Below are 16,571 nucleotides of genomic sequence, written 5' to 3'. Positions count from 1 at the left end.
GTAATGAAAAGGTTCAGAGTGCTGGCTTATTTTACCTTACGTTTTTTGCTCCTGAGCAGCTCTTGCATCCTTTTGGGGTTTGGGAACCTTTTCTTGTCCCAGGTGAAGTACCTCTTGCCTTCAGTGTGCTCTATGTCCAGCCACATGACATCGTAAGGAATGTCATGTTCATCAAATCCTGCATCCACTGCCTTTACATCATGCTCATCTTCGTAGTTCCAGCGGCACTGATGGTACCCCAAGGAGAAGAGAGGGGGCATGGCTTGTGTGCCTAAAAGGGGGAGATGACAACTGAGCCAATTAGCACCACAATGATAATTATACAGTTGATAAATGTTTCCTGAATGTCTACAAGGTCTAAGCACTGAGCCTGGTACTTAGAATATCAAGAAGAAAGCAGAGTCCCTACCCTCAAGTGCTGTGGGACGGCAGAGGGGCTGATAAATTTTGGCTGCAGTGAAGTATGGAGTCTTGAAAGGCTTCACAGAGGTGGTAACACTTGGTTAGAACGTTGAAGAATAAGTAAGAGTATTCTCAGGCAGGGAGAATGAATAGATCATTGAGGCACAGGAAATAGAAAAGATACGGAGGCAGAGAAGGACATGATAAGCTTAGGGAAAAATAAATATTCCAGGGTGGTTACACTGTGAAGGAGGCCAGCAGAAGATGACACTGGAGAGGGTCAGTTTGTAAAGGACCCTGTAGTTCAGGCTAAGGACTCTAAATCTTCTTGTATAGGAAGTCATCAAAAGTTTGGCAAGATGTAACCTCAGCAGACTATGTTTTAGAAAAATTAGTTGGGAGCAGACTTGAAGGCAAAGAAACTGAAGGCAGGAAGAACTGTCAGGAAATTATCATCAAAACATTTACTGATAACATGGAGGACATCTGGTCAACCACTTGCATTTATCTCCTTCCCCTCTTAAAGTCCCACTAAAATCAGAATAAAGAAAAGAAAGAAAGAAAGAAAGAAAAGAATAAAACCACAAGAACAAAGAGAATGGGAGAGGAGTAATTTCAACAAAATTTGGAAGGCTGCAGGCAGGGGTGGTGTGGTAACTATTGAGCAAAACCAAGTAAGCTTTCACCATAGTGCTTATGAGGGGGATGACGACGAGAAGGGTTCATCCCTGCTCCCAGAACACTAGCGGACAGGAGAATTCCCCCCTCCACCTCAACACGAGAGTGTAAAACTCATCCAGGTACACAGAGCTTCCAGGCAGAACCTTATTCTTAAGTATGCATGGATAGCCAAGGATCATCCAACATTTGAGTAAAGCCTCCAAAATTAGACAGAGGGACTCACATAAAGAAATAGAGTAAAAGGATCTCTGAGAAAATAGGGGCAATACAAGGAATCAAAGTAAATATCAAAATGTTATCATTAGTACCTCTGGGAGATGAAAAAAAGTTGCACCCATAAAATAAGACTAGGGTAGCATAAAACAAGTATAAGATATTAGAAAAAAGGAACAATCAGAGGATAAGAAAGAGTCTGCAGAAATTAGAAATATGAGCATAAATGGAAAGGCCTGGAAGATAAAATTGAGAAAATTGCTCAGGATTGGACAAAAAAGAGAAGATTATAAAATCTGTAGAGTAGAAAGAGAAAAAGGAGGTGAAGATATTTTCAGAGGAATAATAACTTTTCCAGAACTGAAGGATACAATTCTCAAGAACGAAAGAGTCTACATCTAATGTGCAATTATTTTAAAAGGTCTATATCAAGGCATTTGGTTGTAAAATTTCAGAGTTTCAGAATATTAGAAATTTCAGACTATCAGAGATAAAGAGAAGATATGTCAGAGAGAAAAGATAGATCATATACAAAGGAACAGAGTTCAGAGTGATTTTGGAACAAGAAGATAGATTATAGAGAAATGCCTTCAAATTCTGAGATAAATAATTTTCAGTCCAGTTACCAAATTATCAAACAAGGGTGAAGGTAGGAAAAGAAGATGTTTTCATATCTGCAAAGATGCAAAAAGTAGACCTCTAATGCACTTTCGTAGGAAACTACCAGAAGATGCTTCGAACAATGAATAAAAACCAGGTTAAGGGCTTCCCTGGTGGTGCAGTGGTTGAGAGTCCGCCTGCCGATGCAGGGGACACGGGTTCGTGCCTCGGTCCAGGAGGATCCCAAATGCCGCGGAGCGGCTGGGCCCGTGAGCCATGGCCTCTGGGCCTGCGCATCCAGAGCCTGTGCTCTGCAATGGGAGAGGCCACAGCAGTGAGAGGCCCACGTACCGCAAAAACAAACAAACAAACAAAAACACCAAGTTAATAAACCATGAAAAAGAAAAACATGGGCCCCAAGAAGGGAGAGATCTACCACCAGAAAACAGAAAACAGTAAGTCCTAGGGTGACAGCTGTGCGGGGAGCCTAGAGAAAAACAGTCCAGATAGAGATCTGGGGGTAAGTCTCCAGGGGAAAAAGTGGAATGGATAAAGCATCTGACACCCCTGAGCATTGGAAAAATGTAAACACTGAATGTTGATTAACCAAAAATTATGATATAACAATGTTGGGAGGAAGAGGTAAGAGGATATTATTGAACTAAATCCTCATTAGGAGTTAACAGATAATCTATAAATTTATAAATCAGATTTCTTTGACCATGGTGGCAGATCCACTGTTTTTGAAGCACTTTCCTGTAAACCAGACTATTCTCTCTAATAACAATGTTGAAAGGGGCTGTAGGGGGGCTTTGATGGTACTTATTCCTATATGGGTGTCTTCCCATATCCACAAATTCTCTGTTGTTCCTCTCATCAAAATTGGAATCAAATTCTTCCCTTGCAAATGGGCTAGACTCAGGAAATTTTAACAATGGAATGCAGCAGAAACGATGCTACATTACTTTGATTTTTAACAGTTTTATTGATATGTAACTCATATATCATACAATTTACCCATGTAAGGCATACAATTCAATGTGGGTTTTTTGTGGGGAGTGGAGCATATTACATGACCAATTTAAAAAAATTGTGGTAAAATATATGTAACATAAAATTTGCCATTTTAACCATTTTTAAGTGTACAATTCAGTGGCATTAGTTACATTCACAGTGTAGTACCGGCATCACCACTAGCTGTTTACAAAATTTTTATATCACTCCAAACAGGAATTCTATAACCACAAAGCAATAACTTTCTGTTACTCATCCCAACCTTCAGCCCCTACTAACTGCTAATCTTAACTTTTTGTCTCCATGAATTTACCTACTATAGGTACTTCATACAAGTGGAATCATGTTATATTTGTTCTTTTGTGTCTAGCTTATTTCATTTTGCATAATGCTTTCAAGGTTCATCCATGTTGTAGCATGTATCAGAACTTCATTCTTTGTTATGGCTGAATAGTATTCCATTTTCTGTATATACCACATTCTGTTTTTCTTTTTCTTTTTTTTTTTTTTTTTTGCGGTACGTGGGCCTCTCACTGTTGTGGCCTCTCCCGCTGCGGAGCACAGGCTCTGGACGCGCAGGCCCAGTGGCCATGGCTCACGGGCCCAGCGGCTCTGCGGCATGTGGGATCCTCCTGGACCGGGGCACGAACCCGCATTCCCTGCCTCAGCAGGCAGACCCCCAACCACTGTGCCACCAGGGAAGCCCTATCCATTCATTTTTGATGAGCACTTGGCTTGTTTCTACCTTTCAGCTATGGTGAATAATGCTGTAGCGATCATTGGCATACAAATATCTGTTCAAGTCCTTGTTAAGTTCCTTTGAGTATGTATCTGGGAGTGGAATTGTTGGGTATATTAGTTAGGGTTCTGCAGAGAAACAGAATCAATAGGATGTGTGTATATGTGTGTATGTATTTGTACATATACAGAGAAAGAAAATGATTGATTGATTTTAAGGAACTGGTTCATGTGATTGTGGGGACTGGCAACTCTGAATTCTGCAGGCAGGCCTGGAGACCCAGGGAAGAGTTGAAGTTGTAGCTTGAGTATGAAGACAGTCTGGAGACAGATTCCTGTTTCTTTAGAGCATACCTCAGTCCTTTTCTCTAAGGTTTTCAGCTGATTGTATGAAGCCCACTCATGTTACGGAGACTAACCTGCTTTACTCATAGTCTACTGATTTAACTGTTAATCTCATCTAAAAAATAACTTCACAGTGGTATCTAGACTAATGTTTAACCAAATATCTGGGCACCATGACTTAGGCAAGTTGACGCAAAATCAATCATCATGCTGGGTCATATGGTAGTTCTATGTTTAGCGTTTTGAGGAACTGCCAAACTGTTTCCACACCAGCTGAACCATTTCACGTTCCCACCAGTAATGTATGAGTTTCCAACTTCTCTACATCCTCACCAACACTTATTATTTCCCCTCTTTTTTTGATTTAGTCATCCTAGTGGGTAGGAAGCAGTATCTCATTGTGGTTTTAATTTACATTTTCCTAATACCTAGTGCTGTTGAGCATCTTTTCATGTTCTTGTTAATCCATTTGTACATCTTTGGAGAAATGTCTATTTAAGCCCTTTTCTCATCTTAGAGTTAGATTGTTCCTTTTTATTGTCGAGTTATAAGAGTTCTTTATGTATTCTGGATACTAGACCCTTATCTTATGTATGACTTGCAAATACTTTCTCCCATTCTATAGGTTGCCTTTTCACTTTTGTGATAATGTCCTTTGATGCACAAAAGTTTTTAGGTTTTCTTTTTTTTTTTTTTTTTTTGCGGTACGCAGGCCTCTCACTGTTGTGGCCTCTCCCGTTGCGGAGCACAGGCTCCGGATGCGCAGGCTCAGCGGCCATGGCTCACGGGCCCAGCCGCTCCGCGGCTTGTGGGATCTTCCCGGACCGGGGCACAAACCCGCATCCCCTGCATCGGCAGGCGGACTCTCAACCACTGCGCCACCAGGGAAGCCCAGTTTTTAGTTTTAAATAAGTCCAACTTGTCTAATTTTTTTTTCTGTTGCTCATGATTTTGGTGTCATAGCTAAGAATCTGTTGCCAATCCAAGGTCATGAAGATTTATCCCTGTTTTCTTCTAAGAGTTTTATGACTTTAGCTCTTATATATATGTCATTGATCAATTTTGAGTTAATTTTTTGTATATGGTGTGAGATAGGGGTCCAACTTCATTCTTTTGCATGTGGATATCCAGTTGTCCCAGTGCCATGTGGTTAAAAGACAATTCTTTCTCCATTGAATGGTCTTGAACATTTATTGAAAATCAATTGGCCAGAGATGTATGGGTTTATTTCTAGACTCTCAATTCTATTCCATTGGCTTATATGTCTATCCTTATGCCAGTACCACACTGTTTGGATTACTTTAACTTTGTAGTAAGTTTTGAAATCGGGAAGTATGAGTCCTCCAACATTTTTTTTTCAGGACTTTTGGGCCATTCAGGGCCCTTTGAAATTCAGTATGATTTTAAAGATCAGCTTTTCCATTTCTTAAAAAAAGGCCATTGGAATTTTGGCAGGGATTGTAGTAAATCTGTAGATTGCGTCCAATAGTATTGCTTGCTTAACAATACTAAATCTTTCAATACACAAACATGGGATTTCTTCCTATTTATCTAGGCCTTCTTTAATTCAGGAATTTTTTGTAGTTTTCAGCATACGAGTCTTTCACCTCCTTGGTTAAATTTATTCCTGGGTATTTTATTCTTTTGGATGTTATTGTAAGTGGAGTTGTTTTCTCAATTTCTTTTTTAGATTGTTCATTGCTGGTGTATAGAAACACAGCTCATTTTGTGTGTTGACCATGTACCCTGCAACTTTGGTTAATTGTGTGTGTGTGTGTGTGTGTGTGTGTGTGTGTGTATTCTTTGGGATTTTCTATCATATAGTATCACATCATCTACGAATAGAGATAATTTTACATCTCCCTTTCCAATTTGGATGCCTTTTATTTCTTTTTCTTGACTAATTTCTCTGGCTGGAACTTTAACTACAATGTTCAATAGCAGTGGTGAAAGAGGGAAGCCTCATCTTGTTTCTGATCTTAGGGAAAACCTTGCAGTCTTTCACCATTGAGTATGATGTTAGCTGTGAATTTTTCATAAATGCCTTTTATCATGTGGATGAAGTTTCCTTTCATTCCTAGTCTTCTGAATGTTTTTATCATGAAATAGTGTTGGATTTTGTCAAATGCTTTTTCTGCAATCAATTGAGATGATCTCATATCTCTTATTTTATTTTATTTATTTTTTTTGCGGTACGCGGGCCTCTCACTGTTGTGGCCTCTCCTGGCGGCATGTGGGATCTTCCCGGACCGGGACATGAACCCGTGTCCCCTGCATTGGCAGGCAGATTCTCAACCACCGCGCCACCAGGGAAGCCCCAATCTCATATCTTTTAAAGATAAAATGCTTTTATAGTGCTAAAGCCACTATATTTTAATGGAGAAGAGAACATAGAAAAGTTCAGGTTGGGATACTGGTCATCTGAGATAAAGGAAGAGAAAGCCCAGGGGTTAAAAGGCTCTAAGGAAGGCAGATGGTGAGTATTAGGGATTAGAGATTGGAGAGTTCCAGCCCTAGTGGAATGTTTAACCAAGCTGAATGGGATGAGAGTGGGAGGAGAAATGCTTGCTTCTTTAAAAGCTTGGGTAAGTTGTTTATAAATACTATATGGTGTACAACAAATATTAATTTACAGTGATTCTACATGGGATAGAGGAAATATAATGGAACAAGAAACTGGCACTTCCACATGCAAGTACCTGTAAGGTATGAGTACTGCTTGAAGACGTCAGAAGGTGTAGGTCCTGTCAGCAAAAAAACATCAATGATTCCACTCTCTGACATCCAGTGCACATCAGTTTGAGATCTGACCTTTTGTTTAACAGCAACTGGGCCCGTCTGGGTCAATGCATCCTGGAAAAGGAATGGAATGAAGGTCTGAAAAATTTCCCTCTAACCCACAACACCCATCCATATGTGTGTAATAGTCTGATCCTTTAGTACATACCAATAACCTTCACTGATTATACTGCGAGGACTCTGGAGGCAGAGGACTGCCATTAAAAGCCCAGAGCTACAATTACACTTCAGTGGTTTTGTTTCTTCTCTGAGTATGACATGCAGCCATGATCCATTGCTCACCTTTACAGCAGGCTCTGTATCTCCACTAGTGTTGATCTCCACTAGTGTTTCTGAGGCATTTAGCCAAAAAATGCCTAGAGTCCTGCCCAGTTTGTGGGCCAGGAGATAAGGCACTGAACCATAAATGCCCATTTTGTCATGTATTTTATATCCATAGACATCTAGGTTATAAAGACGGTAAGCATCTCCATCACTGAAACACACAAGGAAGGATTACCAATTACCACTGCATATATATTCTTAATGAATATTATAGCTCCATTCTCCCCTGCATTCTCCCCTTGGGTACAATACATCTTTCAAAGCTCAACTCCTAACACTTCCCTAAAGGTTTCCTGACCCAATGTGGGTGAATATGATCCTCCTCCTTTGATTCCTTTGGCATCCCCTCAGGCTACTATTGGCGTGTATGATCTCATATCTTAGATAGCTTTTCTAAATATCTCTTGTGAGGTGAGGACCATTTCCTGTGAATCCTGCATAATAGCAAGCACACAATAAATTGACAAATTTTGTATTTCTCTGTCGTGAAAGCAAAATGATAGTATCCTAACATGTTTCCACAGTGCTGAGTAGGGAAAGATTAGGAACTGAATTGAGGTGGGGAACACGGAGCTCAGGTTGGTGTGAGAGCAACACAGTTTCTGATTCACTTGTCACTATGTCTCCCTATTATCTAAACAGCATCTGAACCTGGCAAACAGCAACTTTGACCAGACTCTGTTTCTCTTTGGTTCCGCTTCCTCTTAGAGTGATACCCCTGGCATTTGTTTGTCAATAGTGTTAGTTTGAAATAATCTCCCCGAGGGAATCAAAGGTGATATGAGATGCCACACTCTTCCATCCTCTGGCTCACTGTCCTTTTTTGGTAAAAGCCTTTTTCTAGGTCAGTGATCTTCACAGTGTATTTCCCAAGGTTCCACAGAAAGGCCTTGGGAGGTGAAAGCAAAACCCGGGGAGGTGATATTATGAAGCTCTCCCCGCTACTTCAACCACAGCAGCTCCATATTTTTACTTCCTCTATATTTTTAGGTTCAGCAATACAGTTTTTATAATTGTCTTCTTTTTGCCAAAATATAAAAATTGAAAACCACTGCTCTGGGCGATCATTAAAGGGAAATTCTTAAAGATCTACAAGCAATATCAAGAGGGGAAAGGCCAGATACATATTAGCACTGGCTCAGACATCTCACATATTTTCCTTTCAAACTTTTCCAGTCCAGAAACCAGAACCTCCTGTAAGAATTCTTGTTTTCACTTTACCTGGTATTTTTAAGTTGGTGTGATTCTGCATGTTGCGGGATCCCATAGACATGCTCAAACCCATGCAAGGAGAAATCCAAACCAATGGAGGCAGGACCTGCAGGGACCAGGATAGTGACTGAGTTTTGCTTCTCAGTGGGACATTCGATTAAGGAGATTCAGCAACTATAAGAGCAGCAAGATGACTAGACTAGGGATCAAGAGACCTGAGCTTGCCCTGATCAATCAGTAAATCATGTATGCTGACTCTCTGTACGGTTATATTTAGGTATTGTGGGGATACAAAAATGCACATGGCAAAGTTCTGGGCACTTATTAGTTATGTTTCCTTAGCTGTGTGCTAAAGTTCTCTGTGTCCTCATTTATAGTAAATCTCCTTTCTATCTGTAAAATAGGATTACAAAGTTTTAGATTTTTTCCCTAATCTAAATTTTCCAGAAATGTATTGCATACTTGTTTGCTTTAGGAAGCAGATGATAGCGAGCACTTTTAATACTTACTAGATGAAAGGCTGGGTGTCTTCTGCCTGACGGTTCATTCTTACTGCATACAGAAACTATAAGGTCAAGGGCACCAGGAGGACCTTTCCTGGCTCCTCAAAATACCCCCTTTCCTGTGATTGTAGATATATAAATTTCCTTTAGCCAAAGACAAGTCCTTTATCTAACAATTATTTTAGAGATATGGGGAAAATGAAAGTAACTAGGAGAGATAACATTGACTTAAATTCCCTCTCAGGTAAAAGTATTTGCCATCAAATGGTCCTTATTTGGAGGAGTTTATGGAAAGGGGGTGCTTTAGGTAAGGTAAAAAGGATTATAATGTTACAGAAAGGGAAGCTTTAGGGCCCCTCTACTTATAATTTTTGGGCACATGTCAGTCCTGATCATTATATGAGGCTATAGAAATAGATGCTAGAACAGAGATTCTCAAGGAGTTAGGGAAGGTCTGTTATTCCCCAGGGTAGGGAGAAATAAGGAGAAAAGTGAGTGTTTTTTCCAACTAAATAAGCCCCAAGTATTTGAACCGTGTCTCCTAAAGGGACAAATTCCTTCCCAGCCACCTACACCCTCCCCCTCCATCACTAAGCCTAGTGAGAAATGTCACATGATGCTCACATAAATGATGGGGAGGCCTGGAAAAGGCTGAGAACCACTGCATTGAAATGTTGGAGGCAATGAGCTCTAGAACTTGGTTTCTCATCACTTGACTCTCATAAAAATAGAATGTAGAATTTGCAGCTGTCTGATTCACTGCATAGTGCAAGCAGTATGCGGACCTCCATGAGACCAGAAACTCCATGAGGCCTATACTTCTACGCACCCCACAAGTCATACACTCACTATTTCTCTATTGCAATGCATTACTGAAGAATAGGGGACCCAAACATGAGATTTCTGTTCACCTTACAGAAGTCATGTGTTTAGGTGCCAAAGCTCAAGGGACTTTTAGATAGAGACTTTTGGCCATTTTGGAAAGGTCTGTTTTAACACTACACCAGTTTTAATTGTACCATTATCTTTGACATCCACAAAATTTCTGAATTTCTCCTCCCACAGGCCCAGTTCCTCTTGATTTTCCTGTTGGCACAAAAAAAGGGAGCAAACTGAGGTTATATATTGCAACAAATGTTGTTACCACAATAGCACATTTATTTGATTAAAATATTAGACTGAGGAAGTGATTTCATCTTTTAAAAGGCCAATTTGTGATATCAGTATATTAATCAAATTAGATCTATGTTCTATATAAACGCCATTAATCATCCTTATGATCTATAGCAGACATGAATATATTTTTTATTGTGGTAAAATGTACGTAACTTAAAATTTACCACTTTAACCATTTTTAAGTGGCATTAAGTACATTCACATGTTGTACAACCATCATCACCATCCATTTCCAGAATTTTTACATGCTTCCAAACTGAACCTCTGCACCCATTTAACAATAATTCCCCATTCTCCCCTCCCCCCAGCTCTTGACAACTACTTTTCTATTTCCTGTCTTTATGAATTTGACTACTCTAGATATCTAAGTAGAATCATAAAGTATTTGTCCTTTTGAGACTGGCTTACTTCACTTAGTATAATGTCTTCAAGATTCATCCATTTTGTAGCATGTATCAGAATTTCCTTCCTTTTTAAGGCTGAATAATATTCCATTGCATGTATATACTCCATTTTGTGTGTGCATTCATCTGTCAATGACTCTTGGATTACCGGATTGCTTCTACCTTTTGGCTACTGTGAATATCATTCTGCTATGAACATAGGCTGCAAATATTGGTTTGAGTCTCACTTTCAGTTTTGGATATATATCCATAAATGGAATTACTGGATCATATTGTAATTCTTTTTTTTCTTTAATTTTTAATTATTTATTTATTTATTTTTATTTTTGGCTGCGTTGGGTCTTTGTTGCTGGGCATGGGTTTTCTCTGGTTGTGGCAAGCAGGGGCTACGCTTTGTTGCGGTGCACGGTCTTCTCATTGCAGTGGCTTCTCTTGTTGCGGAGCATGGGCTCTAGGCACACGCAGGCTTCAGCAGTTGCACCAGGCGAGCTCAGTAGTTGTGGCTCGCGGGCTCAGTAGTCATGGCACGCGAGCTCTAGAGTGCAGGCTCAGTAGTTGTGGCGCACGGGCTTAGTTGCTCCAGGGCATGTGGGATCTTCCTGGACCAGGGCTCGAACCCGTGTCCCCTGCATTGGCAGGCGGATTCTTAACCACTGCACCACCAGGTGAGCCCCTCATATTGTAATTCTATGTTTAATTGTTTAGGAACTGCCACACTGTTTGACGTGAATATCTTTAAAAGAGCCAAAATGATGTGAAAGCACTTTGCAAAATGCAGTCTTTTACATATGTAAGGCAAAACATTTAGAATCAAATAACTTGGGTCTCTTCTGAGAGACCCTAAGCAAAGATTTTGGCTGAGATGGGCACCTTCCCCCCTGCTTCAATTAGCCAAACTACTGGCTGTGTTCTTGTGCTGGATGGAGAAGTCAACTGGGATGGCCACTGCTCAGGTTCACTATCTTTTGACCTAGAGCCATGAACTTTCAAGCTTTACAAAAGTCACCTTTTCTCTGGTAAAATGAAAAAAGTTTTAAAAGAATTGTGTGTGTATGTGAAAAGCACATTTCTTTTTAAAAAGTGAGGGACTTCCCTGGTGGTCCAGTGGGTAAGACTCCGCACTCCCAATGCAGAGGGCCTGGGTTCGAACCCTCATCAGGGAACTAGATCCCGCATGCATGCCACAATTAAGAGTCCGCATGCCACAACTAAAAGATCTCTCATGCTGCAACTAAAAGATCCCGCATGCTGCAACGAAGATCCTGAGTGCCACAACTAAGACCCAGCACAGCCAAAATAAATAAATAGATAGATAAATAAATAAATAATAATAAAGTGAGCCCTTTCCCTATTTCTAGGCTGTTTCTTCATAATTAAATCTTCTGTAAAGTGAGTCTGTTTTTTTTAAAACGACACCTGAATTCTTTTTTTTTTTTTTTTGCGGCACATGGGCCTCTCACTGTTGTGGCCTCTCCTGTTGCGGAGCACAGACTCCGGACATGCAAGCTTAGCGGCCATGGCTCACGGGCCCAGCCGCTCCGCAGCATGTGGGATCTTCCCAGACCGGGGCACGAACCCGTGTCCCCTGCCTCGGCAGGCGGACTCTCAACCACTGCGCCACCAGGGAAGCCCGACACCTGAATTCTTAATGTGGGATTATTATCCTGAGGTCTAGATAGGCTTTAAAGTTTGTGAACTCCCTGAAACAGTAGGAAAAAAATTTTTTTTCTACAGAGGTGGTTCACAGCTTTCATCAGAGTCCTGCAAAGGGGTGTTTGACTCAAAACCACTATCTAAGCTATCTGATTAGAGGTCTCCCAAAAGCTAATATAACATATTGTCACAAAGCTGTGTAAGGCACAAATGTGTTAGTTTTTATCTTCCCTATTTGAAAATGGAAAAATTATTCTCTCTCATATTCATCAGTATGGGCCAGTTCTCAAGAGGGAGAAGCATTTGTCTTATTGCACTGGAAATATTTTTCACCATTCTTCGTGGCCATAGCTACTGTCAGGGTTCCTTTAAAGATGTGTGGGGCTTTGGATGAAGAGACGATTTCTGGAATGTCCATTCTCCAGAATTTAGCCAAAATAATCTTTCCGAAACAGAAATCAGACCATGTATCTCTGCTGCTTAAGACCCTTCCATAGTTCTCCTTTGCTCTTAAAGTCCAAAAAAGTTAATGTGACTTAGAAGAATATAAGCTCCATGATAATGAGGGAATCGGATTAGTTTGATGATACAGCACCAATTCCTTGAACGGTGCCTGGCCTACAGGAGGTCCCATTTATATGTGGTAAAGCATTTACCAACTACCCACCTGTATAAGGGAAGAACAGACCTATTATACTCCACATAATGATGATGATAGTGAAAAACATTTTAAAAAGATAAATTACTCTATGTAGATTACCTGAGTGGTATCATCTGATGTATCCTCCTCATTTTCCTTGGTGGCTCTGCTGTAATATAAAGTTGTTTCACTCATGGCAAGACTGACAATTTGTTCAATGATAAAGATTTCCATTTCCAAATATTGAGACCCCATAAATTATATCCTTTAACTTATTAAAAATAACATCATTATAAAAATAAATTTATGAAATTAAACATTTATGATGAACATTAATCCAACAGCTTGATTTCTTATAAAATATAGAGAGATTTGAATTTCCTTAAGTCTTTTAAAAATACATTAATCAGTTTTTTTATTATAAATGTAATACATGTTCATAGTATTTAAACAAAACGTAAGCAAGGTAGAACACAGTTCCTCTCGTGCAATATTACCCTAGAATGGAGCAACATGATGCACTGTCTTGCACGATGATGACAACTTATTCTAACACCTATAGTTGTATTTGAGTGCATATTTCTTCCATTCTTAACAATACTAGACTTCATGGATTTTTTTTTAACTCTTTGCCAATCTAAAGTTTTAGAAAAGATAATGCATTTCAATTTGAACTTGTACCATTAATGATGCAGACTACCTTTTTATACATTAAATGGTATTTCTAGTTCTGTGAATTGTCTATTCATACTCATTATACATTAATTTTTTCTTTAGTGTAAAATGCAGCATGCATATAGAAGAGTATCTAATGTATGCACAGAGTTTAAAGAATAATACTAAAGTGAACAATTATGAACCTACCAGTGAGCATAAGCAACAGAAATGACTTGTTCTTTTGGAGTTCCTATGTGCCTCTCTTCAAATGCATCTGCCCCCCTAATATTTGCATTCAATGCTACAAATTTCCCTCTAAGCACTGCTTTTGCTGCATCCCACAAATTTTGATGTTGTATTTTAATTTTCATTTAGTTTGAAATCTTTTCCTTTCTTTCTTTTTAGATTTCTTCTTTGTGTTATTAAGAAGCATGTTGTTTAATCTTCAAGTATTTTGGAATTTTCCAGCTTTCTGTTGTTGATTTCTAGTTTAATTGCATTGTGGTCTGAGAGCTGGCGTTGTATGATATCCATTTGTTTAAATTTGTTAAGGTGTTTTATGACACAAAATATGGTCTTGGTGAATGTTCCATGTGAGCTTGAGAAGAATGTGTATTCTACTGTTGTTGGATGAAGGAGACTATAGATGTCAATTATAGCCAGCTGATTGATGGTGCTTTTGAATTAGAATATGTCCTTATTGATCTTCTCCCTGCTCAATCTGTCCATTCCTGATAGAAGGGTGTTAAGGTCTCTAATTGTAATAGTGGATTCATCTACTTCTACTTGCAGTTCTATCATTCTTGCCTCAAGTATTTTGATGCCTTGTTATCAGGCACATACTTTCCCTGTTTTGAAGTTAGCTCTTTCTGAAATTAATATAACTACTCCTATTTTCTTTTTTTTTTGAGAGTTGGGAGTTAAGTTTTATTGGGGGCAAAATGAGGACTGCAGCCCAGGAGACAGCGTTTCAGATAACTGAAAAACTGCTCTGCTATTTTCTTTTTTAAAGATCATAATGCTATCATTTATTGGATGAAAAAAACAAAGAAGAAAAAGAATTGTTTTGGAATGTTTGGGGGAAAAACAGCTTGCTTATAAGTAAAATTCTTTCTCTTTGAAATGAGTTAGTAAAAAAGAAAACAATCTTCATTATATGAAATAACATCACCAGGTAGGAAAAGCAGCACACAAGAATATATTTTTGGATATAAAAATTTATATTTATATATAGTTATGCCATCAGCAGCATTCAAAATTAGCTGAGTATCTACACAATTACACATATTGATTCATGTTTTAACGAAGTGTTTTAAAAGCTCATCATATTAGAACATGCACAATATTCTGAAGGCATATAAATTCCCCATGGGTTTCTGAACATCCTTACCCTCAACTTCACAATAGAATGTACAAAAGCAGTGAAAGATCAGAGTTCAGAGGTGTTTTATTTTTCTTTTCCTTGTTCAAAGTGCCTAAGTCAAGCAAATATATTGAAAAAGGCAAAATAAACACTTTGCATAGCAGAAGACTGCAAGATTGCATGTAAACTATGATTCTCCTTTATGACATTACACAAGTACAAGGTACATCTGTACGTAGAATAAGGCTCATTACCTCTTCTTGCAGCATGAATGTTCAACAGGCAGAGAGCAACGTTCTGCCCAGGGAACAGTCTCAATTTGGTCTCAAAGAATGCCTCCCAAGGATCCACAAGGACAATAAGTCTAGGCAGCCATTTATATCAGGGAACTTTTGTCCCCACTATGTCTACTTTTTGGTGCTGTCTGTTAAATGTAGTGACATTACTTTGTTGTGAATATACACATTAGTGTCAATACGATGCTGTGGACTGACCTTTCACTCCAAATAGCCATGTTCCCCCCATCTAGTGAACTCACTCTTCCCTGGTTTCAGTTCAGCCCGTCTATAGAAATTTTTTTTTACATTTCCAAGCCCAGTGTCAGTTTATCAGCTCCTGCTAAGAAGGATATAATTTTATTTGGTCAATTTACATTAACAATATGGTCGGCCTGTTAAACTTTAGCCATTCTAATAGGTGTGTGGTAGTACATCACTGTTGTTTTAATTTGCAATACCCTAATGACTAACGGCATTGAACATATTTTTCAAGTGCTTATTTGTCACTTGTATATCTTCTTTGGTGAAATATCTGTTCAAATCTTTTGTTTATTAGATTATTTTCTTAAATTTTGAGAGTTCTTTCTATATTATGTCAATCCATACAACTTCTTTATTAGATATATACTTTGCAAATATTTTCTCTTAGTCTATGAATTATCTTTTCATTCTCTTCATATAGTCTTTTTTTAATATACTAAAGCTTTAAATCATTATACAGAGGGATTAATATCCCTTTTTTATTGTTGAATAATATTTTATTATAATTGATTATGGTTAATTATTCAGGTTTTTTCTAGTTTTTACTATGACAATGCCACAATAAACGCCTTCATACATTTATCTTAGATACATGTGTGTTTGATTACAACAGGACAAAGTCCCAAAACTGGTACTGCTAGTTCAAACTATGCATATTTTAAATTTTAATGCATTTCCAGATCATTTCCTCCAGTTTGAAGCAACTCATACTCAAATGAACAAAGTCTAAGGCCTGGATGAACCTTGAGGACATTCTTCTAAGTGAAATAAGCCAGTCACAGAAAGATAAATACTACATGATCCCACCTATATTAGGTATCTAAAATAGTCAAATTCATAGACTCAAAGAGGAATGGTGGCTGCCAGGGGCTAAGGGGAGGGGGAAATGGGGAGTTACTAATCAATGGGCATAAAGTTTCAGTTAAGCAAGATGAATAAGTTCTAGAGACCTACTGTACAGCACTGTGCCTACAGTTAACAATACTGTATGGAACACTTAAAATTTTGTGAAGAGGGTAGATCTCATGTTAAATGCTCTTACTACAGTAAAATAAAATAAAATAAAAAAATAAAACAAAATAAAGTAATTAATAGTCAATGCAAATTAAAGGAAGAATAATAACCTATTTCTTCATATAGTCTTTGAATGGGCAGGCATTTTTACTTTTGGTTATATCCATTTAACCCATTTTTTCTTTTGTGGATCATGCTTTTGGTGTAATATCTAAGACATCTTTGCCTGATCCAAGGTTTCAAGATTTTCTTCATTGTTGTCTAGAAGTTTTATAGTTTTAGGTTTTACATTTA

The 16,571-nt window shown here is 38.6% G+C and overlaps 1 protein-coding gene across 6 annotated transcripts in view; it reads right to left on the bottom strand.

Moving 5' to 3' along the window:
- GANC (glucosidase alpha, neutral C) overlaps window positions 1-16,571 on the bottom strand; it is a 78,496-nt gene that overhangs the window by 37,005 nt on the left and 24,920 nt on the right. For 5 of the 6 annotated variants that reach the window (XR_004525138.2, XM_033851542.2, XM_033851543.2 and 2 more), the window contains 6 exons: window positions 12,825-12,873; window positions 9,851-9,917; window positions 8,338-8,434; window positions 7,075-7,267; window positions 6,693-6,846; window positions 36-271 (listed from right to left, as the gene is read on the bottom strand). Coding sequence is in view for 5 of the 6 variants with exons in the window: in XM_033851542.2 (XP_033707433.1) it covers window positions 36-271; window positions 6,693-6,846; window positions 7,075-7,267; window positions 8,338-8,434; window positions 9,851-9,917; window positions 12,825-12,873 (796 nt within the window). In the remaining variant the exon portion in view is untranslated. The remainder of the gene's footprint in view (window positions 1-35; window positions 272-6,692; window positions 6,847-7,074; window positions 7,268-8,337; window positions 8,435-9,850; window positions 9,918-12,824; window positions 12,874-16,571) is intronic. The other variant, XM_033851541.2, reaches the window with a different exon arrangement.

Source organism: Tursiops truncatus, chromosome 2 (genome assembly GCF_011762595.2).
Source record: "Tursiops truncatus isolate mTurTru1 chromosome 2, mTurTru1.mat.Y, whole genome shotgun sequence".
Lineage (NCBI taxonomy): Eukaryota > Metazoa > Chordata > Mammalia > Artiodactyla > Delphinidae > Tursiops > Tursiops truncatus.
The sequence above is the reverse complement of the archived record's forward strand: the minus strand, read 5'-3'. Positions and strand labels throughout refer to the sequence as shown.